A 27,109-nucleotide genomic window follows, 5' to 3' on the forward strand; every position below is an offset into this window, starting at 1 on the left:
CACTAATAACAATCTGGATGGTCGTTTTCATCTTTGGCACGGAGAACTCGACGCCTGTTTTTTCCGAAAACTAGCTGAAATGTGGACTCATCTGACCACAGCACATGGTTCCACAGTCTTTCGGTCCATCTGCGATGAGCTCGGGCGCAGAGAGCTCGCTGGCGTTTCTGCATAGAGTTGATGTATGGTTTCCTCCTTGTGTAATACAGTTTCAAGTTGCATTTCTGGATGCAGTGATGGACTGTGTTGAGTGACAATGGTTTTCTGAAGTACTCCCAAGCCCAGGTGGCTATAATTGTCACAGTAGCATGACAGTTTCTTAGGCAGTGCCGCCTGAGGGCCCGAAGATCACGTGCGTTCAACAGTGGTTTCCGACCTTGCCCTTTACGCACTGAGATGTCTCTGAATTCTCTGAATCTTTTCACAATATTATGTACAGTAGATGTTGAAAGACCTAAATTCTCTGCAATCTTGCGTTGAGAAATGTTCCTTTTGAACTGATACTTGAATATTCTGTGCACTTTTCAATCTTATTTTAACTCTGTCCCAACTTTTGTTGAGTGTGTTGCAGCCATCAAATTCTAAATTTGTGTATATTTACAAAATACAATTAAGTTGGTCAGTAAAACTATTGAAAATCTTTTCTTTGTACTTTTGTCAGTTAAATAAAGGTTCACGTGAATTAACATATCACAGATTTTTGTTTTTATTGCATTTTGGAAAATATTCCAACTTTTCTGGAAATGGGGTTTGTATTTATTATTTATGGTGCAACTGTAACGAAAACCAATTTCCCCTGGGATCAATAAAGTATGACTATGACTATGACTATGATTATGACTATTCTCCTTGGAGCGATGGAGGATGAGAGGTGACCTAATAGAGGTGTATAAGATGATAAGAGGCATTGATCGTGTGGATAGTCAGAGGCTTTTCCCAGGGCTGAAATGGCTGCCACAAGAGGGCACAGGTTTAAGGTGCTTGGAAGTAGGCACAGAGGAGATGTCAGGGGTAGATTTTTTACGCAGACGTGCAATGGGCTGCCTGCAATGGTGGTGGAGGTGGATACAATAGGGTCTTATAAGAGGCTTTTGGATAGGTACATGGAGCTTAGAAAAATAGAGGGCTATGGGTAAACCTAGTAATTTCTAAGGAAGGGCCATGTTCGGCACAACTCTGTGGGCCGAAGGGCCTGTATTGTGCTGTAGGTTTTCTATGTTTCTATCATTAACTGAGGAGTCCAGGTGTGAATCACTGCTGTAAGGGCACTAAGTAGATCTTTCACTGGATGGGTTGGGGGGGGGGGGAAGAGAAAGTGAGGGAAAGTTAAACTTATTCTGTCCTCCCAGTGCACTATCTAGCAGGGATTACTGGGTCAGTAAATTAGGAACTGCACTGCCTGAATACCAGGCTGCTTGAGATAGAAACAAAACCAACGATGCTGCAGGTTAAACCTCAGTGTTCCTCTTTGCCATATCCAGCCACCCGGTGTAATAATTCAATTTTGTATTGTATCAATCCTTGGCAACCACACAAATATTTGTACATGTACCATGAATTATTCAGTGCAGTTGTTCACATCCAAAGACACCATGTTAAATGTCATTTAGTGGGAAATAATCAAATCAAAGACTGAATCTTACATTTTTGGCAGCTTACATTCAAGAACTTACATCAATGTTGCATTCTCCGCCTTAATATCTATAATGCCGTATTAAAATTTGATATTGCAATTATCAGTTTTCATGAAAGTTTGTTTACCAACCAAACATTTAATTCTGCAGGTGGAAAATACTGTTGGCATAGTTTGGTTGCTGTGAGGGATGAACTAATACATTTTGATTATAGGTATTCAGGTGACGACAGGAGCTGCACACTTCAGCGCACATGCTGTTACAAAGGAAGCAGCTGCTTCACAGCTGTAGGATTAGATCCATATACAGTACAAGGCATCTCTGATCTTTAAGTATATGCAAAGAAACTGCTCTGACTCAACAACTGTCTTGGTTTACATTAAAGCCTATGTGGCTAAACAAATGAGTTGAAACTTTGGGTCTCATACTGGAATACACTTTCAAATACGAAAAGACATATATTTAAGAGTGGGGGAAGTTTAGAGGAGGTATGTGGGGCACCTACCAGACAGTGGTAGGTGCTAGATTAGGCTGCCTGGGAGGTGAGAATAGATATGATAGCGGTATTTAAGTGGCTATTAAATAGACAAACAAATATGCACAGGATTTGAGGGATATGGATAACATGCAGGCAGAAGAGAATTAGTTCGAGTTGCCATTGTGTTTAACACAGACATTGTGGGCAGAGGAGAACTAGTTCAATTTGGCTTTGTGTTCAACACAGACACTGTGGACTGAAGGATCTGTCCTGTGCTGTGCTATGATTTTTTTTTCTCCCTGTTAACCCTTTGAGAGCCAGCCACAAGTACGTATGAGAAAATTAATATGTCATTGTCAAAGCTCACCTTGCACATGTTTAGGGATCAATACTTTTTGAATCCACTGACGACAAAAACTAAATAAGGAAAATCCAGAAGTCAAATTCGGACATTGAAGTTCAGAGTACACATACAAGGAAATATTGATGCTGGTCTTGTTAAACCTTATGGGATGGGATAGATATCCTTAATTAATGCAGCTGGCATCTGCAACATCAGAGCACTTTACATCCTCCCTCCTACCACAACTTGGCCTAGTATTATGCAGAGACTTGCTTGTGGCGCAGTTTGTTGACTTGGGTCAATGACTAGCAAATCCAAGTTAAATGGCAGTTTTTTTTCCGCCTGCTGGATTCATCAAATTAATCATTTGACATGAGTTGAATTTCACATGAAGCTATTCTCTGCTTATTTTCAAGAAAAAAAATTGTACTTATCTTCGTTACATCTGGGATCCTGCGCTTGAGTGGGCTGCAACTATTTTTAGTGTGCTGAAACATTGTTGTGTTTAATTCAAGTACTAAGTTGAGTTCTCAGTAAAATCACAGCAAAATCTATGAATGCCCAGAGTGAAATTGTGTTAGGATGGTTTACATCCAAGGACAAGCGCTAAATAGGACATTGCTTTCCTCACAGGTCCTTTTAATTCCGAGCAACTCTCAAGACAATGCTGCATGATGAAGAAGTAAGATGCATCCTAAAGACAATTCCTGTGGCATGCACAAAGCCATATTACATACTTCAACTGCCATGGGAGAGTAAGAGGCTGTGGGAGAGTCGTCAGCTCCTTCTATATTCACTCAAAAGGGACATGAATACAACATTAAGGAGTGAGAATTCTCAAACTCCAGGGTAGGGTGACGTGCACACTAATAGTTACATAGACATAACAAAGATCACCATAGGGAAGTCACTTTAAGTGCGGAGATGAGCTGCTAGTTTCCTTTAACAGTATCTATGTGTGTATTTATGTATGAATTTGATTTATAGATTCTTATGTCTCTGTACCGCTGCCGCAAAATAACGCATTTCACGCCATATGTCAGTGATAACAAATCCTGATGAAGGATTTGATGAAGAGTCTCAGCCTGGAAAGCAACCTGTTAGTTCATCTCCAGAGATGCTGCCTGACCTGCTGAGTTCCTCCACCTTTTTATGAGTGTTGCTCTGGACTTCCAGCCTCCAAGAACCTCTTGTGTTCATATAAGTCTGACTCTGACAGAGATGTAGCAAGCCTTTTATGAAACCAGACCACGGATTACTTCAGCCATGTGGTCTAACCAGTGTGGAGAGTGGTGAGGCTTGTTGCTTTCTTCCTCCTGCTCCTCTTGTTCACACTGCTCTCCAAGGCCTGTCTCACGGCCTCAGTGTCTGCGTTGTCCCACTTCTCTTCCTCAAGTGCAACTACTGTCTTTGATTTACAAGCTTGTGCAACAATGATGAAATCTCCATACCTGCTTGCTCTGACCATAAAGCATCCCCAAGACAGATCACTGCAACTAAATCTCACGTTCAAGGCAGCAATGCTGTTTTCCATGGTGTCCTTGATACTTACATGATCCTTGTTATTCGTCACTCAGCTGCTGTGGTTCGAGAAGGCACTGGAAGTGGAGGATAGCCCTTGTCCCTTAGGAACCATTGCTCCGAGGAGAGATGGCCGCTGAAAACATACGCATTGCAGACTCCTCAGGATGAAAGAGTCATGTGCGATTCCCAGAATGTGACATTCAGCAACAGGAAATATGTCTTATGATCCACAACTACCTGCAGACTAGGAGTGGAAACCTTTCCTGTTGATGAAAGAACTGGGTTCCCCATGTGAGCCTACACATGGCTGCACACACACATGCGGTGCATGCTGGTGTCTAATAAGATGTCTGCTCCTCAATAAAAACAGTTTTAACAAAACAAAGTGCATGCCTGCTTGCCCCTTCGATGAGGTGGGGAGCCACAAATTGAGGGACGCAGAAGCAATCTTCTGTGGCTGTTTGGAAAGATCTTAGGATGAAGAAGTTCTCCCTCAAAATGACCCCAACATTCATGCAGAAAAGTGATCCAAGAGCATGGGCTAATGTTATCCCACAGTACATCACAAATCTCCATGGTGAAAGCCTTGGAAAACTACTCATTCACGGGAAGGTTCCTGTAGGAAGTGGTGTCTCTGAAATGTCTGAGGGAGGAAGCTTTGCTTCCTATTCTGAGGTGCCACTGCCATGTGAGTGGGCAACCATGACTCTAACACTGCCTCCAGTGGCAGAGTATTGCCAGTGGTCTTACCACTGGACCACCCATTGCACGAGATACTGGAGGAAGTACCCTCTCAGTTTAAGCACTCTCTATGGAGTTTCTAAGGAATCTGAGCAATTTACAATCAGTTCTCAACCAATCAGCTCAGGCTTCCTGATATGGGCATAGTTTCCCCTAAAATATTAAGAAAAGCAACAATTGAACCCAATGTGCTCCTAATCTGAGTGAGTCTGCCCCATAGTTGTTGTAACATGAAATAACGAGGTTCAGTTTATGTCACTCTGGGCAAAATGGGAATTATAGGAAAATGATATTATTAGTTGCACTATGTTGTCTGGTAACAAAAAGTGCGCTAATATCACTTGTACACAAAATGCCCATTCCAGTTTTGTGATTGGCACGATTTAACCCACAGGTGATCTCCGATCTGTACCATCCCTTATAAAATCAAATAGTAAAATTAAACCTGCTGGGTAATATTTCCTCTTTCCTATTGGCTCAGTGATGCAATTCAGCATCCAAGACTGCTCAATCACAATGTGCCCAGTTAGTTATCCTGTAAATGTGTAATGAAATGCCCACAAAGTCTGTGTTTAATGGGTTATCAAAAATAAAACTGAAATTAGCAGCATTCACAATGATACAAATAAGCCAACGTTGAAAGCAATGGATTGGAAACTTGATAGATAATAACACTTCTTACCCTTTTGTTTACAAACATGCTTTCTCAAAAAACAGTTTTCAAAAATTACTTCTTTACAATACAAGACTAGAAATAATGTTGGATGATATTAAAAAAAGATTCATTATCTTATGTTCTTGTTAAGTTTGTCATCTAAGCGAGAATGTTTTGCAAGGCCCAGATAATCTTTTGCAAAGCTATCCTTTAACGAGTTGAACATCTAAAGAAAATGGAGCGCGATGTTCACAGATTACTGAAACGCTTTCTCTTGTACTTTAAACTCTATTTAAATCAGTGTCAAGGAAGTGATATTAACTACTGTACAATTTCTTTACGCTGCACATACCGTGAGATGCTGGAACAGCCACGCTCTCATAATATTTGTAGCTACTTTGGGGAAAATGCCTCGCTTTTTCTGTCGCTTTTTATCTTTGTCCGGATCATCATCATCACCTGTTCCTGGCGAGGCCACGCTGTTGTCTAACCCATCACCTGAAATCACAGAAATAAAGGGGGAAAGTATTACAAATTACACATCCTACAAATTGCACGTAAAAGTAATCAAATCTGACTCACTCTGATTTAGGATAAGGCAAGCAGATAACATTTCTCATTAAAATATGGGGGTGTTATGCAAATAATATTCAATGCAAGGCACCATGTCTCCCAACCCTGTTTTGATAAACTTCACATGAACATGCATGTATCATTAATTCAATTATTGCTATGCCTCTGATGGAGAAGTAGCCCTGTGTCAAATATATTTATGTGTAGTTTTAAAGCTCCCATAACAATTTCATTTCAATCTGACTTTGCTTCCTAAATATATGGGATGAGTTAGGCACAGGTTTTCCAAGTGAAACCACATAATGACTTAAAAGTAAAAAAAAAGGCTCTGCGCATTACAGAGATTTTGCATAAGGTGTAAGTAACTATGTCATGGTTCACTGCACAGAGAAGACCACAGTTCATCATCACACCCTCCCCCCCATTACATTTGCATGGGATGACACCCTCTGTCTCCCTGCATCACTGCTTTCTACTCTCATATTTAAGAGAATAAGGTACATTAGGTACATGTATCAAGGCAGGGTGCATTCTTTAAATCAGGAGTTACCTCTATCCACTCTCACCACTGTTCTGCCTTCCCTTGCATTAATTGTGCATTAGCAAAAATCATTTACTTTTAACAGTCATAGTTATTTTTCTTTACCCTCAGGCAAAAATGCCTTGAAAGCCTGCCTAGAGGGCATCTAAATTATGTATCTAAAAAAACTCTGCACCAAGGCAATCCTGGTCTCGTACTTTCTTAAAATTCATACGTGCTTGTCCTTCTGTTTTTGAGAGGCATCAATCAGAGCACCTATATATATTATATTTCCCCATTAATATTTGAACCAATAACATTAAAAAGAAAGAAGAAAGAAGGGGCCCAAAGTATAATCAAATGCAAAATAAATGAAGGATACTGAAACAGCATTGGTTTTTTTTTCTCTATTCGACAGCTATGTTTTCTCTTGCACATCATTAGCCTAAAGCCACACGAAAGAAGAAAACAGAGAAGCGCAGAGTTTATGCTCCCTGCTGATGTTTAAGAAGCTGAGGTCCTGCAAGGACATCTGGAAATTGCGCTGAGACTGTGGGTTTTGTAATTTAAGAATAGACATTCATTAGCAGTAAATGCCATAAATCCCATGCTAAGTAAAAACCTTGTTCAGGAAAGCCTAAAACAATAAACTTAGGACTCGGAGTAGCCAGAACCACATAGCTTCCTAAGGAATGCTACAAATGCAGCAGCTAATTCTACTACTGTCTTTTAGTTATGTGATTACCAGGGTTGGTGGCACTACGCACTCACATTAAACAAGGGCCCGTTCCACGTCAATTTTTGTGCAAATTAACAATTTTTTGTTTTACCGCTACAGTCACAAAAGCTGAAAAAAACCACAGCAAAGAGTTGGCAGATTAATTTTATTGACATTTCCATTTTCACTGCAATGTGATACCCTCCATCATGTCGGGGAGAGGCGACCCCCAGTATTTACAGACTGACAAGTCACTTCATTACAGCCACCCAGCCCCAAGGCAGTGCAGCTCCCTCCATCTGCACAAATGTCAGTGCCCAACCCTTTATCTACCACTAACTTTTACTACCTCTCCATGAACGTGAATCATGACGGCGAGCCAAAAAGGTGGAAATAATCATAAAAATGATGCTGGACCAGAAACATTCACAGAGCCTCATTACAATTGCCGAGCACAGAGTGGTGGTGATTTACACCCTCTTCCACGATGCCAGGAAGGAATGCTGCAGGGCAAATTTCCCCAAATGCTAATGGCTTCTGACTGTTCCTTGGCAACTATGGCATTTTAACCTGTGTGTGTATATACTCCAAAACAGAAAGTGGAAATGTCTTATCATCTGTCCATGTGACACAGATGGAGAATGGCTATTAGGAGTTGGGCACGGGGCCTCAGGGATCTGAGGTGCTGTGCTCTAGCCTACGGCAGTTTTGGAAAGCTGTGCCTGGGGAGAGGAAAATTCTATGCCGAATAAAAAAGCTGGCATCAGAAGTATGTATTAGACAATGAGATGGGGAAGAAAGGAAAATGAGCTGGAAAAAAAAAGATTTTCCGGTTTCAATAGTTGCCATTATCAATAGCTATATCTCAAGTGAAACATGTAACAAAATATTAATTAAATACAATTGGAATATATCAGATCTCAAATTTTAATATTATGGTAAACATAAGGTTGGAGGCGATAGTTTACTATTTATTTAGTTATGTGTTTTTATTTCTAAAAAGGTATAACTCTCTAGACTGGCTTCATTCGTAATAGCAGGGTTAAAATTCTTCATTTTCTTTCTGTATAAAATGTATAACTTTCCTCTTAGTTTGCCTGAAATGGCCAGTACCTGAACCCTTAATTATTAAGCTCTCTTTCTGTCCTGCTGTGCTGCCTGCTCGAGTGTGTTAAAATTGAATTTTTTCTGTAAGATTTATTTTGAAGTGACCAGATATTCAGCAGGGCATGGCCTACTGCTCTGGAGTTCAGTGTAACAGCTGCACTTTCTTTTATTGCATGCAACATTTACGAACTGTGTGGGTTTTCCTATGTTAAAGAGGAGACAGTGACCCATGCCACCTTCTTTACACTCAAAGGAGCACTAAAAATCACTCCTCATGGGCTTTCCCCAGGCTTTTCTGGCCCAGAACAATCTCCCACCAACACCCACCCACCCCTTGCTCCACTCCTCCAACCCTCCGGGTAACAGCAGGGAGAAAGGCAGGGGGAGGGAAGAGAGAGAAAAAAGAGAAGGGATTTTATGCTCCTTTCTCCTCAACTTTTCAGGCGGTATAAGCAGCATTTAGTACATTCAACCCCCAAATGGCTCCAAATGCTCTGAGCTGCAGGAGCTCATCTTTTGTTAGTCTCCCTCTATTTACACAGGATTTGCACAGGGCTCTCCAGTGAAGAGACCACATGTTACTGACAGAAAGCAGCTTCATTCACAACACATCAGGCAATGGGGCTGTAGCCATTGCTGCTCTGTGCTTAGGCAGGATTAAGACTCTAGTAACACTGAGCCTAAAGACTCTTGTTAAATGGTAAACAAAATGTACCGGCTGTTACTTAAAACCAAATTAGGCAGAGATAGATCATAATATAAACATGCAAGGGCTAAAAAAGTAGATTAAGGTATTAGATCTGTCTTTAAGCTTCACCTTCAGCTTCCAAGAAGCAATGCAATATACCTCACCTACTTATATATGCAAATTCCTTTCTATCTCTTTTTACAGAGTATATTTATATCTAGAGAGAGTCAGAATTGTGGCCTCAAAGACACAGAAAAAGTCTGTTATATTAAAGCTGTCCTTGAAATACAGCAAACATTTTCATTTGTCCAGTAAAAGAAGTCAAGGCAAGCAATAGCTACAATCAATAATGTGACCTGTAAGCAGAAAGGCAGAAAGCTAGGAGCGAGTTGTACCTGCTTGGTACTAAAAACTTTTCTGCATGCCGTGGTTACCTAACACACATGAATCATGAATACAGTGTATGTACTTTTAGTGTGCTGCCTTCATTTCAATGTTAAAATGTCTCTTCTAGTTCCACCAGAAGTGGCTTAAGATCTCAACTGTATTAAGCAATTAGAAGTCAAGCACAGAACTGACCTCAGTTCTTATTCAGCGTGAGAAGTGAATGGTATTTTAATGGAGGAATATAATTTTTTATAAACTTTGTTAGAAAAGTAATAAATGGCACTCATTCAGAAATTTTTCATATGAATGCTGATAACAGCTGGGTTGAGTGCACTGATTCCATGCTGGTGTCGCCGACTAAGGCTTTGCGGGGGAAATGGAACATCACGAACAGCGGATGGACGGTTGGAGGCCTTTGCTCTCAGCTGATCACTCTCTCTTCCTCTTTTTCTTGATGGTGGGGGAGAGTTTGCTGCCAATTCCCAAGTCGGAGAACTTGGATTAAAAGCAACACGGCAGAATATAAACACGAGGAATTCTGCAGATGCTGGAAATTCAAGCAACACACATCAAAGTTGCTGGTAAACGCAACAGGCCAGGCAGCATCTCTAGGAAAAGGTACGGTCAACGTTTTCACCAGCAACTTTGATGACGGCAGAATGTAACATTGGAATCAGCTAACTGTTCTGTTTTGTTGGTCTCCCTTCTCTCTGTGGAAAAGGAGAGATACCTCTCTGTACCTGTGGCATGTTGAAACGTCAAGTGGTGGGTGCTGATGCTTCCTGCTGAAATAAACAGGGGAGAGGGGGCTCTAGGGTTCTAGTGTTTCACTGTCATTCATTCTCTGGGGTTCCCTTTTGTTTTTGTGGATATCTGTGAAGAGCAAGAGTTTCAGATAGTATACTGTATACATGCTCTGATATTAAATGGAACCATTGAACTGTTGTCTCACTTCACCACCTGATTGCCTCAGAATGCAAGTAATACACAAGTGAGCCCAAGTCATCATGCCTGAGTCACAACTTCCTCCAAATGAACATTGGAAAAATTAAAGCCTTGCCCTCATCTCCATCCTACCCTTTGGCAACATTTTTGGACTGGAATAGTTCACCCTGTCCAAGAAACCTCATCTTGTCTTACATCAAGTCTGACAAGATCAGGCTGTTGGTGCTGATCTTTTGAAGTAACCTATCATCATTCATCCTCCTAAATCAAAGCATCTCCATATATGTCATTCTTCTCTTTTTTATACCTCTGCACAATTCACTATTTCCACCAGGGTTTTATTGCCCCATTTTAATCCTTCCCTTCATGACGATTCCTCTGCTTTCTTTCAATGTGTCTGCATTCTTCATATTAAAAATACTGTGTAAAGTGGCTGTCAATCTATTGCCTGTCAGAATTATTTTTGTTTCATTCACAGAGTCCTTCAGAATTTACAAGCCATTCGTTTCCTCAACTCCATGTTCTCAATTGGTAGAACCCCTTGTGGTTTTGGAGCACAAGGCTGGGAGTGGGTTGTGTGACCATTTATTCATATCATGTCTGATTACATATGGACTCCACTTACTGCCACATCCCTTACCAACCATACCTAATGCAATATACCAATTTCAGTTTTAAAAATGGCACTGTGTTCTTTTTTCCAGCCTTGCCCATTGGTTAGTTACATGGAAGTTGTACTTAATTTCAGTATTTCAACAGCCCCTTATTTCAGGTAACCTCAAGTAATAGCGGGTACGAGGGGATGGAAATTTTCACCTACATCTTTTGCAACTTCTAGACCTCCCTTAATTCTTGCAACAACTCTTTTCAACTCAACCTGTTCAGAGAGATATCAAGGCTAGCTAAAGAGCAAAAACTTGTATTGGATTGTCAAGAAAACCGGAGACCTGGAAGCCTTTGGCAAAGTTAGTGCTGGGAAGAGCAAGGGAGGAGTGAGGGTGGTGGGGTGCAGAAAAGATGCTGATACTATGAGGGAGAGGCCTTGGAGCTGGAATAAGTATTGACAGAATTCCTTTGGGCTCTCAGGGAAGAGTTCTTTATGGACCAAAACAGAAGTGTGGAAAAGATTAAAGAAACATCTTTGGGACAATTCCACCCACTCCACTGACTGGTACCAGGGCAGTTGTCAGCTTTAGCTTGTGTGGTCACAGTTATGTTATGATGCCAATGACATTATCAACCAACCACCGGAATATTTTAATTTGGCCCTTATCTGCTTACTTTGCAATGCAGACAGCCCACCAGTAAAAGTAACAGGAGGTGGTGCTGGGTATGTCTTTAGCAGAAACAATGTGGTAACACAGTGACGCCCAACCAGCTACCTCACCTACCACATTTGTCCCAGGGCATCTTGAGCTAAATTCGGCAGTGTCAACTTTTTGTGTTTCACTCTTAGTGTAATCCTCATCAATGTGACATGTACTTCTCAGGAAGTAATCACCACTGCACCTTTATCAGGACTGAATGCTCCTGAAGCCATTTTACAACATTACGACATGATTCAATATTACTAACAAAATTATTCACCAAACAGACAGGATTGATAGATTAGAGACAAGTGGTGGGTATAACTCTGCTTCACACAATAAACCGTATACACCTTAAATATTGGAAATGACATATTATTTGCTATCTGTTTGCGCTCCCCATTAGAGCAGCCATCAGGTGGTCAACATGTACGGGTGCTTGCACAGCTGTGGTGCTCTCAAAGTTGGAGGATCAAAGCATTTTAAGTGATATTATCTGCATGAACCTCATCAGGAATTCATTTCATTGCGAACCATGAATCAGAATCAGAATCGGGTTTAATATCACCGGCATATGCCATGAAATTTGTTGACTTTGCAATACATAATAATAGAAAAAAATGGAATTGAAATATATATACTTTAGGTTTCAGGTTTCTGTACTTCCTTCCTGATGGCAGCAACGAGAACAGGGCATGACCTGGGTGGTGGGGATCCTTAATGATGGACACGCCTTTTTGAGGCATCGCTCCTTGAAGATGTCCTGGGTACTACAGAGGCCAGTGCCCATGATGGAACTGACTACATTTACAACTCTCGGCAGCTTACTTCGAAGCCGTGCAGTAGCACCCCCCTCCCACACACACACCAGACAGTGATGCAACGAGAAATTGAAACCTTAACTACATCTTTAGTTTTAGACACAGGAATGACAATCAATATTCTACACAGCCACAGGTATAAACAGCCTGGCATAATTTCTGATTTGGGAAGTCACGTACAACAGAATCAGGTCACTTGCCCCACCAGCTCACACCAGCCCATTTGTATTAATCCCACTTTACTCTCCCCACAGTTACCACTCACCTGCACATGGGGGGGGTGCAATTTACAGTCTCAAGTTACTCTACCAACCTGCACAGTCACTGGGACGCGGGAGGAAATATGTGTGCGTGGTCGTAGGGTGAGCATGCAAACTCCACGCAGACAGCACTGGAGGTCAGATTTGAAGCTGGGTCACACAAGCCGGGAGGCAGAGCTCACTAGCTGCAGACTTGTTCATATTGTCACACCGCTCTTCACCTTGTGAAAGTTAATGCTACGTGCACATTGTGTCAGCTCAAAATGACAGAGAAGGGGGTGTTCCAAGAATAATAGATCTTGATGTCAAAAATTCACTGTACCACTTGATAAAGACCTTTGTCCAAAACAGGGATTTTGCAGGTTAACAGCCCCACCTCTTTTCAGTCTGAGAGAGGAATGAACAATCCTGTCAATTCAACAGAAATTACACTAATTGGCCCCAGAGGTTATCTAGGTGCCACGTCTCAAAGATACCATTGTTTCGGATGCATTCAGCTGGAACTCCAATATTCCAAATCAGCCTCACATCTCTTAAAAGCAGGTCGTCTTCTTATAGATAGCTGTGTTATGAAGCACTTCCGTCTCATATTGGTTTTGCTACTTGATGCTCTGCTTTAGTTTACAGATCCCTTAGATCTACATTTAGCCAGCTTTTCTAAAAAAAACCTATGGCTGATTCTAGGTGTTGCTGCTCTAATTAGTCAAACTAAATCCAAGGAAGGAAATCTGGGTCATGTTAAATTAACTTAAATAAGCATGAAACTGAATGCAGCAAATGCATCAGTTTTCTGGAGACTGCCTTTGCTTCCTGAAAAACCACAAAAAGGTGGGTATTCCAAGAAACAATAAAAACACACACTGTCATCTTAAATTCAGCTTGCTCTGTGATGCCAGCTTTGAATCAGCATGCAGAGTCAGCTTTAACTGGGCAGTTAAATGTCTATCAGTGATGGGAGTTATCAAGTTCAGTTTAGTTAATAACAGGCCTCTCTTTAGTTTCTGTGAGTAAGATATCACATCCAAATGACCAAAATTATTCCAGAGTAGATTTACAGGGCATTGGTGTAAAGAGATATTAAGGCTTATTAATTGTGTAATTTCCTTGAAGAAATAAGGGATTAAATTGGGGCAATAATGAATTAAGGGTTTACAAATCAACAAGTCAACCATCAGATTCCAGATTGCAGCCTCTCTCAGCATATTCTCATCAGTCCCTGCCATGAAGTTTCCAAAAATGTCCTGAAGGCAGGGAACAAAGCGAGCAGAACTGATTACAGCTATGTTCACTGCCTTGCTGTCTAAACTCTGTTTGGCTTCCTAATGAGCTCACTAAAAACCTAATTCATCTCCCATAACCCCCACAACCCTCCTTGAAATTCACCATTATGGAAATTACAGATGAAACGTTTACAGACTGTGTTCAAATTACTGTTTCTTTAACAGGCAGGTCTCTGACCCTGGAATTGTACAATAGAGGTTTGTCCGGCTTGAAACCAATCAGTCCTAAGCCCACTGAAAAGGGAGTGGAAGGAGGTTAAGACACTTTCTCATGGCACTGATGATTGTAGCCCTCGTTCCCTCCCCTGCCGTGGATAGTGAAATTGTGTGGAAATGGTACTGAATTGATAATTTATCAGATGAAACTGGAGAATGAAGAAAGGTTAAAACCACATGCAGTGATGGTAAACAGATTGAAACCGACTAATGCAAATTCCCAAACCATTCATGAGGAGACTCCCTCAGTTCCTCATTACGTGAAGCCAAAATGATCCTCGCTGCACCTAAGCTGTAACTGAAAGATTACAGAATTGATGGCTGCTCTCTTTAAAATGCAGCTGTTTTATTCTGCTTTAGTAATTAATTCTTTTTCCAATAGCGTATTGATTAAGCGTAGACCCTGATAAAGTTCAAACTGCAAAGTATCTCCAGTGGTTTCCCCAGTTGCTCAGAAGAGTCAATGAAAACTTCCTCCCATTCTACCCACCTCCTTAGAGTCCTGATCGAGTGAACTGCACAGTTTTTTTCTCATAAATTAGTCAGGCTGTGTGGAGCTGTGTTAGCTGATCATTGCTTTTGTCTCTTTGCTTTGCCTACTTGCTTTTCTGTTTTACTGTCCTTTGTGCTGTCAGATAAAAAGTCCGCGTGCAGCTGCCTCTCTGAGTCGGAACCGACATGAAGAGCATTTCGTTCAAACTATATTTTATTTTACACAGCTGCATTCTGTAACCCCTCCATTCTGAAATTCCCTCTCCACTCTTCCCCTCCCCAACCCACACACAACTTTTTCACCACCATCAGCCTGGAGACCCTCTGCCATCCGTGTCCCTGATCAAACTTAGAACTCAACCAGAACTCAGGGGACTATAATCTGTGCACAAGCATGGAAGACTTGCCTGTGCCGTGTGAATGCCCTTCACCTATTACTCCACCTCCTTTATTCTCTGGGCCCACAACCTGTTATGGAAAATACCAGGTGCCCCTATAGTTTCTTGAGTCCAGGTTGTAACTTAAAATATTGGTCAGGATTGCTTTACTGTTCACCTATTCCACTGGTGTCAGGCAGATAACCTTTTCCTTAACATTAACAACTCAAAAGAGATGGTTATCGATTTTAGGAGAACTTGTAACACTCTCACCCTCCTTTACAGCAGCGGCACAGCAGTGTAAACCGCGAGCCTGGGAGTGCACATCTCACACAATCTCTCATGGTCCCAGAACACATCCTACACAATCAGAAAAGCTCACCAATGCCTCTACTTTTTGAGGAGGCTGAAGAGAGCTGGACTTTGCACATCCATACTCATGTCATTTCACAGATGTGCAGTAGAGAGCATCCTAACAAGCTGCATCACTGCTTGGCACGGAAACTGCATTGTGACGGACAGGAGTGCTCTACAATGGGTAGTCAAAACGGCCCAACACATCACTGGCACTTGCATATCCGCCATCAAGGTCATATATACAGAAAGGTGCCGCTAAAGGGCCAGTGACATCATAAAAGATCCTTCCCACCCTGCTCATGATCTCAAAGGCACAAGCGATTCTGCAGATGCCAGAAATCTGCAGCAACACACACAAAATGGTGGAGGAACTCAGCAAGTCAGGCAGCATCTATGGACTCTTCTTCAGGACTGAAAAGGAAGGTCCCACTCCCATCAGGGAGGAGGCTACGTAGCATTCATGCCAGGACTACCAGACTCAAAAAACAGTTACTTTCCCCATGCAGCGAGGCTGATCAACACCTCCACCCACTGACTCCATCACTACTTCATTATTTCCCGTCACTCAGCTTATGTACATGCCTAGCATCACTTTATGGACATGCAATCAATCTATGTATATAAGCACTCTTATGTATTTACATAAATCTATTGTGTGTTTTATTATTATTACTGTTGTATTCTTTATCTTTTGCGTGTCTTTTTTTTGCGCTGCATCATATCCGGAGTAACAATTATTTCATTCATCTTACACTTGTGTACAGGAAGTGACATTAAGTAATCTTGAATCTTGGATCATCATCTCAAGGCAGCATCAAACGTTAGGTCAAGTGCCACACATTGCTGGCTGGCGGCCAGCTACCTTCCCTCAGTGTTCAGAGTCTGAACCAAGGGACCTCATGTCAGAGTTCACAGAAGTAATACTCCCAGCAGCTACAAGAAAATAACCTTGAACATGGCTGGTAATGACTTAGTAATGTATGGTAGGAATGTAAATTCCCAAAAGAACAGGAACTATTTAGTGCAAATGTGTGCCTGTTTTAACTTGTGTATGCCCCATAATAATATACTGAAAATGCTGCACATTTGGCTGAAAGAAAACGTTTCAGACAAAAAAAAAGCAGGTGCCCAAATTTGCAGTAATCCTCGTCACATGTTCACCTCTCACCCTAGCCATTTTCTGAGCTTTAACCTTTCACTTAAAGACAACTTTCATTTGACAGAGATGAGATTAGCTTGGAAGTCATCTCAGAATAAGGGTACACAGATGCCCTCTTTATTAAGCTTGTTGCCCGATTTATTCAGTTTTAGGCTGCTGGAGAATTTTGGGTTGTTTCCTCCTGTACATTTTTCAGTCTCCTCAAGGCCATAAGGAGCATTACATTCCCCCACCTCCAGAGCATTCTTTACAGGTCAAAAGGTCAACATTCACAGATGTCTCCACCAAGCACCCAATTGTTCCAGAGACTGTACCCCAGGATATATGCAACTTCTGTTGCTCTTGGAGTATGCTCTCTTTAAATACTCTTAAGAAAAATATGTAAGATCTCACATCATTCTTTACAAACCACATTCCACAATCATTTCTAAAAGAACTGCTGAACATCAATTATTATAATCGCCTATACTTAACCAGGTGTAACTGTTTAAGAGCTTAATCTTTACATTTTGATGTGAGTTAACCACTTGGCTAGAGAAACAATTACTACCATTTATGACTAACTGCTATTTCAATTGTAACTTTACATAGTATAAAGTTCTGAAAAGAACTAACATTTGTAAATTCAACCACTTTTTGTGGTACTTTAATACCTTTTCAACACCAAATGGTTAACCATAACAACTGAATGTCTGGAATTCTGCCCCAGTGCATCATGAATACAGAGAAAATTCTATTCATAGTTCCTTTGCATGTGTCTTTAAGTAAAATATTTCATCGTTTCTATGGCCAAAATGCAAACATTTGGTACTCATATACGTTGCGCAGCAATTAATCACTTCTTTCAAATATCTTTTGTTAGAATCTCTAGAGATTAGTGTGCTGTTTTTTTCATACTTGAGGCAAGATAGTGGTTGTAGTTATAAAAATAGAATATTAATGCCAATTAAAACTTGAAAATCTGAAATGTGACTTATCAAGCTTTTTTTAAATCTAGATTTAAATCAGACTGGCATCAAAATCTGGAAAATATTTAAAATTTTGCAATGAAAGCTGTATGGACAATTGTTTCAATATCCAGTTCTGTTACAGCATTATTATAAAATGTGAAGGCTTGATTCAGAATATTTGTAACACATAACTATAGAAATGTCTCAATCTGCAACTTAATGCTGTAGGGTTACCTCACACATGTAATCAGGAATTCATGGTAAGTCATAATCAGGTAGTTTGATATTGTTTAAAATCAAGCATTAGTTCTAAGATAAATTTATGCAGAAGTTGCATGTAGTTTTTATATGTTGTGCCCACACTAATGTGAAAGGTGTTTTAACCTCAGGTTTAACTTGTGCTCTCAGAGAACAAGAATTTGCAACAAGTAGTGTTAATCCTAATTCTTTACTAATTTATGAAAAATACCTTCATCTTAAACTGCATTACCTTTGGAAAAGGAAATAAATATACTTGTTTGTATTATTTTAATTTTTCATGAAAAGAAATGTAATTCAGCATAATTTAACAAGTATAGAACACAGAAAATCCATTGCAATCTGAAGTACAACTAAACTTTCATTCAAACTCAGGATGAAAATAAATAGAGTACCAATTAATGAAAAACCCCTGTAACAGATACAAGACTTCTATTTGAATTGCATTGCTTAATACTGAACAATACAACTTTCAATACTCTTTTCTCTATAGTGCCTCTTACTAACACAAGAAAAGTTGGATTCCTACATTTAGCAATAAATAAATTATGCTTTAAAAATATACAATATTTTTTAATATTATTTCATTGAGAAACAGATTTGGTAGTGGACTAATTTTACTTTCATGTAAAGTGAATTGGCTGGTAAATTAACTGAGCATTTTATACAAACTGAAAACATGAATCCTGTGTAGTATTTATTTTTAAGTTATTAAAAAGCTGTTATACCCAAAGAAGTGGCCAAATAACTGCTGTTAGCATACAGCTAGACTTTTCACTGTCAACAGTAGCCACAAATCCAATTTAGTTCCAGTGCAACTTCTTCTGTTGATGCGCTGAAAGTTGGAATTTTGAGGAGCACCAAAGTGTATATACTCTAGAGTTAGATTAAGTGTCTTTACCTGCTCTATTTATTTCTATCTGGAGAAACTGCATCCACAAATAACATTTAAAGCAAGCAAACAGTTAATTTATTGCATACATTCTTTAAAATGAAAACATGATCTCAATGCAATATTTTCCCCAGTGTAGGTAATGCAATTGTCATATTACTATTTGGGTTGGCAATTACATTAGCGGTAACAATCTAAACTTGGAGTCCTTCTGTACACCCAAGAGAAAGCCTGTCCTTTCAAAAGGCTTGGAGGGCCAGGCAGAAGACATAGGTTTGTGTAATCTGCTTCTATTCAGCCTGTTGAAATACTTGTAATGCAGTCATAAAAATTATTGAACCAGAAATTGTTTTGGGCATATTAACCGGACTGAAGTCAAATGTGTTTATGTTGTGGTTGTACCATAGGGATGGATTCACATCAGCTCTGCACTGTATTCTGAATGAGAAGGGGAGGGGACAGCAATTGGGTAAAATAAACAATTAGGTAGCCTTATTTTAGCATAGCTAGCTGGGAGTCAGAAACATTTAGCTTCCAGGTAGGAATCAGACTCTAATAACTGTAATCTTGAGCTGGAAAAAAAAACGCTTTCATGCCATTCATTAAGATACAGTAAAAGGGAATTCAGGAAAGGAGATAACATGAAAGTGAGAGAAAAATACACAAATTATATGACAGCTGAAATCCACAAGAGGTTATAAGTGTTTATCAGAAGAAGTTCTGAGCAAAAAGAAAAGGACCAGTAAAGATAGAGGAAAACCAAACAGAAATCACATTTTAAATTCTGCTTTTAGTCTAGTATGAGGAGTCCCTCTCATTTGTCCATTTATGAAAATTGGATACGTTAGAATTAGCATTGCGTTCCAGGTTAAATATCTGTCTCTAAAGATTTAATAATGGTTCACACATTATCTGTAAAAGTGAAGTCTTTGATTGCTTTATCGTGACCCTGATTTACTCCTGATTGATGCATGCATTTGCTTACTAGGAATACATGCAAACAAATTGCTACACAAAAACTAAGCACATTTTGAAGAAAACATATTTACAGATTTTTGACAAAAGCGTAGCTAAAAATCAACTGAAAAGCATTATTAGAAAGAGCATGCAGTAAACATTTGTATTACTTAAAAAGCAATCAATGTTTTCACAAATATTTATATATACCTTTAATAACTACTAATATGCTACACATTTATCTTTGGTTGTTACATGCATTATTATCACACTGTTGGGTATAAAATAACTGACCTAGTAGAAGATGGCAAAGATGGCTTTTCCTTTGCAGAAGGCCGAATTTATCTATCAAGCAACCAAAAAGAAAGATTGTATTGGAACTCAGCCTACTTGTTAATTTTCTTGCAATGTACGTTTGTAAATAATCCGCCTGATCATTCTTGTTGGTAAAAGACCTTAAAATTTTACTATGCTCTGACTTAATTTCACTTTGTATAATTCAGTATAATAACACGTGGGGCATTACTACCAGTGATAATTCCCAAATACAAATACTATTGTGGAATGTCCAGGCAGGTCTTAATGTTTGCCTGCAAGTGTTTCCTTGAATAACTTGGCCTTCCCATCCCTAATGGGGGCCAATGATGCCCCACCAATACACTGGAAGCTGGGTTATCCATAATTAGTATGCCATGAACATCGCATTGTAAACAGTTTTCTGTTATTTAATTACATCTAAAGTTTCATTAAAGTTATTTCTCTAATAATGTGGCATCAAACCTATTTCCTAAATATTGCTTCTAATGTAAACTATTTGCTTCCAGAAGCTAACATAATTTTTTTTCTACTTTTAACAATGCTCATTAACAGATAAACATCCCTAAAAAATGTATTACCTGGATATAATATTAACCAAGTTATTCACTGCATAATCAGTCATTATATATGAGTTAGATAGCTGACCTAATTTCACTTGTCTTTCATTCCCCCCCCCCCCACCAACAACAGACTGGAATCTATATTTTACTTTTCATCAAATTAAATTGCTTATATATTCAATCTTTCTGTTTCAACAAAAATCATTTAATGTGTCAGTATTTTTTGAGCAACAATTGCCAGACACACTCATTGAGTCATAGAGCTCTACAGCACAGAAACAGGTCCTTTGGCCTCTCTAGTTGTGCCAAACTATTACTCTGCCTAGTCCCAATGACGCGCCCCTGGACCATCGCGCTTCAATACCCTTCCCATCCATGTAGTTATCCAAACTTGCCTTGACGTTGAAATGGAACACTTCAGTTGGCAGTTCATTCCACACTCTCACCACCCTGAGTGAAGAAGTTTCCCTTCACGTTCCCCTTAAATATTTCACCTTTCACTCTTAACCTATAACCTCTTGTTCTAGTGTCACCTAACGTCAGTGGAAAAAGCCTGCTTGCATTTACCCATCTTGTAGTAAAGATATCCCGTGCCTGTTGTGAGACTAATTTTGCTAATTTTCCCTTCCGTCAGATGTTGGCCCAGTTAACATGAACTGCAGAGACTGCTCTACATGCACAGTACTACTGAGAGGACCATTTCCACAACTTGCTGATAATTAGAAACCATTCGAACACAAAGATAACACACAGGCTCACGGACCTTCTGAATACTGCAAAAAAAGGATGACGTTAGCATCTTGGCCCAAAGTCAGACGTGCTTTTCTTTTAATCCAGAGTTTAGGGCATGTGACATGGCAACTAATGCTGATCAATTTGTTTAATCACCTTTTGGAACTCGTCCAGATGCTCTTTGTTGAGAGCTGCACTAGCAAGATGAATCTCAGTGTTTACAGGACCACTGGTTTCTAACATGCCACTAGAGCTTTCAATAAATGGTTGAGTACTGAATGCAGCAGTTCATTCTCACAGCAGAGAGGAAGAAAGTTAAAAACTATATGCATTAACTTTACTTCTTCCCATAGGATCACGTCATGAATTATTTAACTTCTCTTATGCTAATTGGATCATGTAAGTATCCTTCTCTTCAGAGTTACACTCTCTGCTTTCACCAGAAACCATCCCCTCCCCCGCCCCACCCCCCAAACCACTTATCTTTTGAGAAAGACACAAAGTGGGACTCCTCTTTATGTGAAATATATTAATGAGGTAGAGGCTTGCGATTAGGAAACGCCATATTATGGTATCGGAGACACTGCAGTCAACTTCAGCCTAGCAGACAACATGGGCATTTTTCCTTAGCAGATTCCCAGCACAATTATAGTGAGTGAGGCAGCAGGAATAATGGGCAGTTGTTTATACGCGGATCAGGTTTCAGAAGAGAAAAGTTCAAGCTCTGTTCCTTTTGCTTTGGACTACAAGACCGTTTACCTGGTTGGTAGCAGGGATGCTTAACACTAATCTAACATGCTTAAAAACCAAATGAATACAAACTTGCCTTTATGTACCATCTCTCACAACCTCACCATGTCCCAAAGCATCTTGCAGCCAATGTACGATATTTAGCTGATGAATGTCACTGTTTTAATTTAGAAAGTTATTTGTGCAGAGCATGCTGCCACAAACAGTAATTGATATTTGTTAGGTGCTGTTGGTTAATGGATGTGAATAATGGGAGTACATTTGACGCTAGGTGAGACTGACAGCATAACTTTAGACAAGAATATCCAATGTGGAGATCAATTAAATTTAATGTCTACAGACAGGAAGGTAGGAAGCTGCCAAAAACGAAACATCTGCTATAGTACTAAGCAAGGGAAACTCTTACATTGGTATTGGGAAGATTGGATTCATTTTGAATTATCACAGCCCAAAGTGCACGTGACTTAAACATTTCAAGATGTAACTGTGGCTTTCAATGTTCAAAGTAATTACAGAAGAGTCATCTTACAAATGCAAACTGCATATCCATGTGACTCAGCAGAAGAACCCTGATTTTCCTTTTGATTTCCAAGGCCCCATTGCCCCTTCTCGCGATTTGTTTCGAATTCATGTCCTCCTGCGATGCAGTGTCACTGACTGTCAGCATTTATTATCTGTTGTGAGTGCCTGACTAGGTTATTTCCAAAGATGGTTATGAGTCAGCCACATTGTTGTGTGCTTGCCTCACATAGAGTCCAGGTAGCAATGGCAGATTTCCTTTCCTGAAGGACATTTGTTGGGCTAGATGCATTTATAACAACAACTTGATAACTTTATGGTTAGAGTTATAGGTGCCAGCTTTTTGTTGTACAGTTATGTAATGAAGTGAACCCCAGCTGCAAAGACGGGACTCGGGTTAATGTCATTTATCTAAATTTCTGGTATACCCCCACCCCACAGCCCCTGGCCTCCATCCGCCATCCCACTTGAAAATATTTCTTGAGCTCTACTTTGTACAAACTTTCTATCATCTACCTCAACACAGTATCACATTGTGTGGCTCAGTATCAAATGTTGTCTAATAATACTATGGTGGATCACCATCCAACAGTATGCTAAATTGGAGGCACCATGTACACACAGCTGTTATTGACAGAGATTCATACAGAGCTCCTGTCTCTGCAGTGTAGGGAGATGCACTACATAATGCGCTGGGTACCTCAAGTATGGTTTGCCGTCACGGCCACCTGCTCAGAGGGCTGTGATAGCAGTGAAGATCAGCAGATGGACTTGAGTTCTGTTCTGCCACACTTTGCAGATTGTGGGAAGGGGTGGGCTTTGCAGGTTAGGAGAGTTCAATCCTCTGCAGCCTTTTGTCAGCAGACACCAGGGGAAGAATACTAACCACCCGCAAGAAACGTTACTGGGTATTGCAGGCCCCGGAAATTTGCCTTCTTTGCTATCAGAAGCTAACTGTCTAATACTCAACATTGACAAGTAGTGCATTAAAATTTAATTTCATTGATGTTCTGAGAGTATTCTTTAAAAAAATGCTGTTCTACTAACTCCTGGTACAATTGCCTAACCTGAACATTCAAAGGGCTGTCTTTGCTGGAAGGTGGATGAATAGGCCAGGCAACATCCTAATCCAAAGAAGTCAAGTAGTCAGAAAGTGAATGAGGAGGAGAATCAAGGAGGCAGGTAAAATTGACAGGCAAGATAACTGCAGAAGGGGCGTGGGTGTTGGGAAACCACAATTTAGTGTCTGTGTGAGTTGAAAATGAGGAGATTAAGAGGAAGAGAGGTGGAAAAGAGTAAAGTAAGGATGCTCTCAAACTACCTCATTATCCCAAGAGAAACAATGGCATCAAAGAAGCATCATCTTATTCACTTGTGAGTTTGATCAATAATACATGTTTGGAAAATAAACTTGCAAAAAAAAGATAACAAATATGTGTTTTTCTTCATTTCCCTAAGGTAGGAGCATTTAGGATTAATTACAACTCTGTCTGAACTATGGAAAATCTACTTGCCTGACGCTGAATGCATTCAAACTAAATCTTTTGAAGGAAAGGGTTGCTTTAATATGTGTTAGTTGATAAACTGGTTATCAATCCTTTGCATGACAGATTCTGCTTTACAGCAATTTCTGGCAATTCTCAGTAGGAGGATTACTCAATTGCTGTGTACAAAATGGCCTAACCAAAATGAGTTGAAACAAAATGTCCCTTTATAACAATCATACACCAATTCTGTCAACATCAATTGTTCTTTGATGCATAGCTAATGATTATCCAGCTTTTTTTATCTCACATTTCGACTGAGTACCTCATTTCTAAATTAGTATTCTTACTGAACTGGGATGCCAGGGCCAGAATGACACCTAAGACATAATTATTTAACATTTTCCTGCCACTGTAGTACGCTGGGCAACTAAAGTAAAAATGAAGTGATTTTACTAAATCAGACCACATCATTCAAAATATCTGTGCAGTGATTCTCCAGACACCATTTGATTTAAAGTTTTAGATGCATGCATATAATTATGCAAATACTGCAGCATTTAAGTAGATATAAAACATTACTGCTAATATAAACTCAACTGAAAAAAGCAGATTTTTTAATATTCTTTCTCTAAGTAATAAACATTTGGATCCTGAGAGTTTTCCTAACTTTCAAAAATTGCCTAAACCAATACCAACATTATTTGTTTTTATAACCTGAAATGTTAATTTACTTAATTGCCCTTAACAACGCTACATCAGATTGGTAGGCAGTACTTTGCATTATTAATACACTACAAGTCTAAAAGGAAATCTGTTGGAATATACCCACAGTAATTCTTTTTAGCATTTCTTAAGCATCAAGACAGAAATGTAATTGGAATAATTTCCAAGCAAAATGCAGAAAATATCTAAGAGCTTCTTGAAGAAAGCACTCATTTTCTTGTTATGAAAGGGTATTTCTGGTCCTCCTAGTTTATAGATAAGATGATCCTCAGGCAACACTTGTCAATCACAGAAAACTTGATAGACCCAGTAACGGACATATAATAGTTGTTTAATAACTTCAAATGTAGAGCTGTGAATGTCATGAGTTTACTATGAACTAATCTACAGTATTGGACTCTTTAATCTGTTAAGGATAAAACAGATCACTGAAGTCTAATTAGAAAAAGATTAGAAGACGCGAGGTGATATTCGTTTTTAACATTCAAAATCAAATTGAACTACATCTTGAATTACTTGTGATATTATTAATTGCAATTATCTTATTTTACTTTAATTCAATATATTTACAAAGACATTTTATTTTGTTACCAGCTTATCCTCACTTTAGCAACATGAAGTACGGAACATAGAACCACAGACAATGCTGCAAAACACTGCAATTATAATGAGCTTGTCTATTTTGTGTGTAAGGAAACAGTAGGATCTGATATTTTTAAGAGTTATTCCTCTGCTGAAATAGCGTATGAATTGATAGCTCAAACTGAATGAGTTGCTTTGTAGGTGTTCTGGATAATGATGGCAGGGCAAAAATAATCATGCCACTAATTTTTAAAAACAATAACAGATCCCTCAAAGCATGCTCAAATTGTGTTGAGTAATAGAAATGTTTACAAAGGTCAGGACAACCTCACCATGCAATTTAAAGTGTAATACTTTGCTATTAAAGTGGGGTCTGCAAGCAGTAAGTGGTATTCTAAAATATACATTGCTTCTGCAACTGCCAATATTCTCAAATATTGTTCCTTGCATAATGAGAGGGGATTCAGCTAAATAGTGAGACGACAAAAATAAATTACACTGCATGAGAACATTGCCCACCCATCAAGAAGTAGGCTTAACTTAAGGAACTCCTGGTCAAAAACACCGATAACTCCCTAAATAATCTGGATGCTGAGGTCTGAATATGTGAAATCTGGTCCACATCATAAGTCCCCAACAACAAATTGGTTGAAGGTGCAATTACCAAATTTTCTTGTTTTTGCCTGCAGTGTCAATATTGGATTGCACTGAAATGCATTCAGATAGAACATTGAGGGTGTGTCTATTAATTGAACAAATGAACCATCACAGACTCGCTGATTTGATATTGATGAGCCACACTGCAAATTTGTTCCCATTTGGCTAAAACAAAGGGTTTGAAGAAATTCACTCAGCCACCCTGCTTTTATCAACTGTCTATCAAAGCTCCTCATACAACTTTATCGCGCAAACATCCTACCATCATTTGCCTAACAACAGAAAAGAAGAAAAAGTAAGAAAAACTGTGAACTGACTAATGGTGAACTGACCAGCACTGCTTTTATTAATTAAAATTTAAAAATCTAGTACAACTATTATTTTGCACATTGAAATACGTTTCTAAAGAAAACTCAGAAACAATTTATTTTGGAGCTGTTCTACATCTGTAACAAAATGTGACAACAGTTCAGGTACTATATTTAATACTTCAAATGAAAGCAGACGTCCATATGCATTTTACCTTAGTTTTAATTATTGATGTTCAGTCACAAAGTAGTACAGCACAAAAATGACCCTTTAAGCCCATCTTCACTACACTAGTCCCATTTGCCCGCAATAGGATCACACTCTTCCATGCCTTGCTCTTTCTGCACTGCACTCAACTCAGTGGCTGCTTTATTAGGTACCTCCTGCACATAATAAAGTGGCCACTGAATGTATGTTCGTGGTCTTCTGCTGTTAAAGCCAGTCTTCACCAAGGTTTGATACGTTGTGTGTTCAGAGATGCTCTTCTGCACAACACTATTACAACATGAGCCTATCTGAGTTGCTGTCGCCTTTTTTGCACTATTCTCCGTAAACTCTAGAGACTATTGTGCATGAAAATCCCAGGAGATCAGCAGTTTCTGAGATACTCAAACCATCCCGTCTGGCACCAACAATTATTCCACGGTCAAAGTCACTTACATCACATTTCTTCCCCATTCTGATGTTTGGCCTGAACAACAACTGAACCTCTTGACACTGTCTGTATGCTTTTATGCCGCCACATGATTGGCTGATTTGCTATTTGCTTTAAGAAGCAGCTGCACAGATGCACCTAATAAAGTGAAGTGGCCACAGAGTGCATTTATCAATAT

At 39.5% G+C, this 27,109-nt stretch overlaps 1 protein-coding gene across 9 annotated transcripts in view; it reads right to left on the reverse strand.

The window, feature by feature from the left end:
- Positions 1–27,109, reverse strand: part of meis2a (Meis homeobox 2a) — a 112,240-nt gene that overhangs the window by 61,343 nt on the left and 23,788 nt on the right. For 5 of the 9 annotated variants that reach the window (XM_063050804.1, XM_063050797.1, XM_063050786.1 and 2 more), the window contains exons 8-9: positions 19,934–19,984; positions 5,728–5,873 (exon numbers count right to left, since the gene is read on the reverse strand). In XM_063050804.1, coding sequence (XP_062906874.1) covers positions 5,728–5,873; positions 19,934–19,984 — 197 coding nt within the window. The remainder of the gene's footprint in view (positions 1–5,727; positions 5,874–19,933; positions 19,985–27,109) is intronic. The other 4 variants (XM_063050823.1, XM_063050815.1, XM_063050848.1 and 1 more) reach the window with 1 other exon arrangement.

The sequence above is a fragment of the Mobula hypostoma genome, chromosome 1, assembly GCF_963921235.1.
Source record: "Mobula hypostoma chromosome 1, sMobHyp1.1, whole genome shotgun sequence".
Lineage (NCBI taxonomy): Eukaryota > Metazoa > Chordata > Chondrichthyes > Myliobatiformes > Myliobatidae > Mobula > Mobula hypostoma.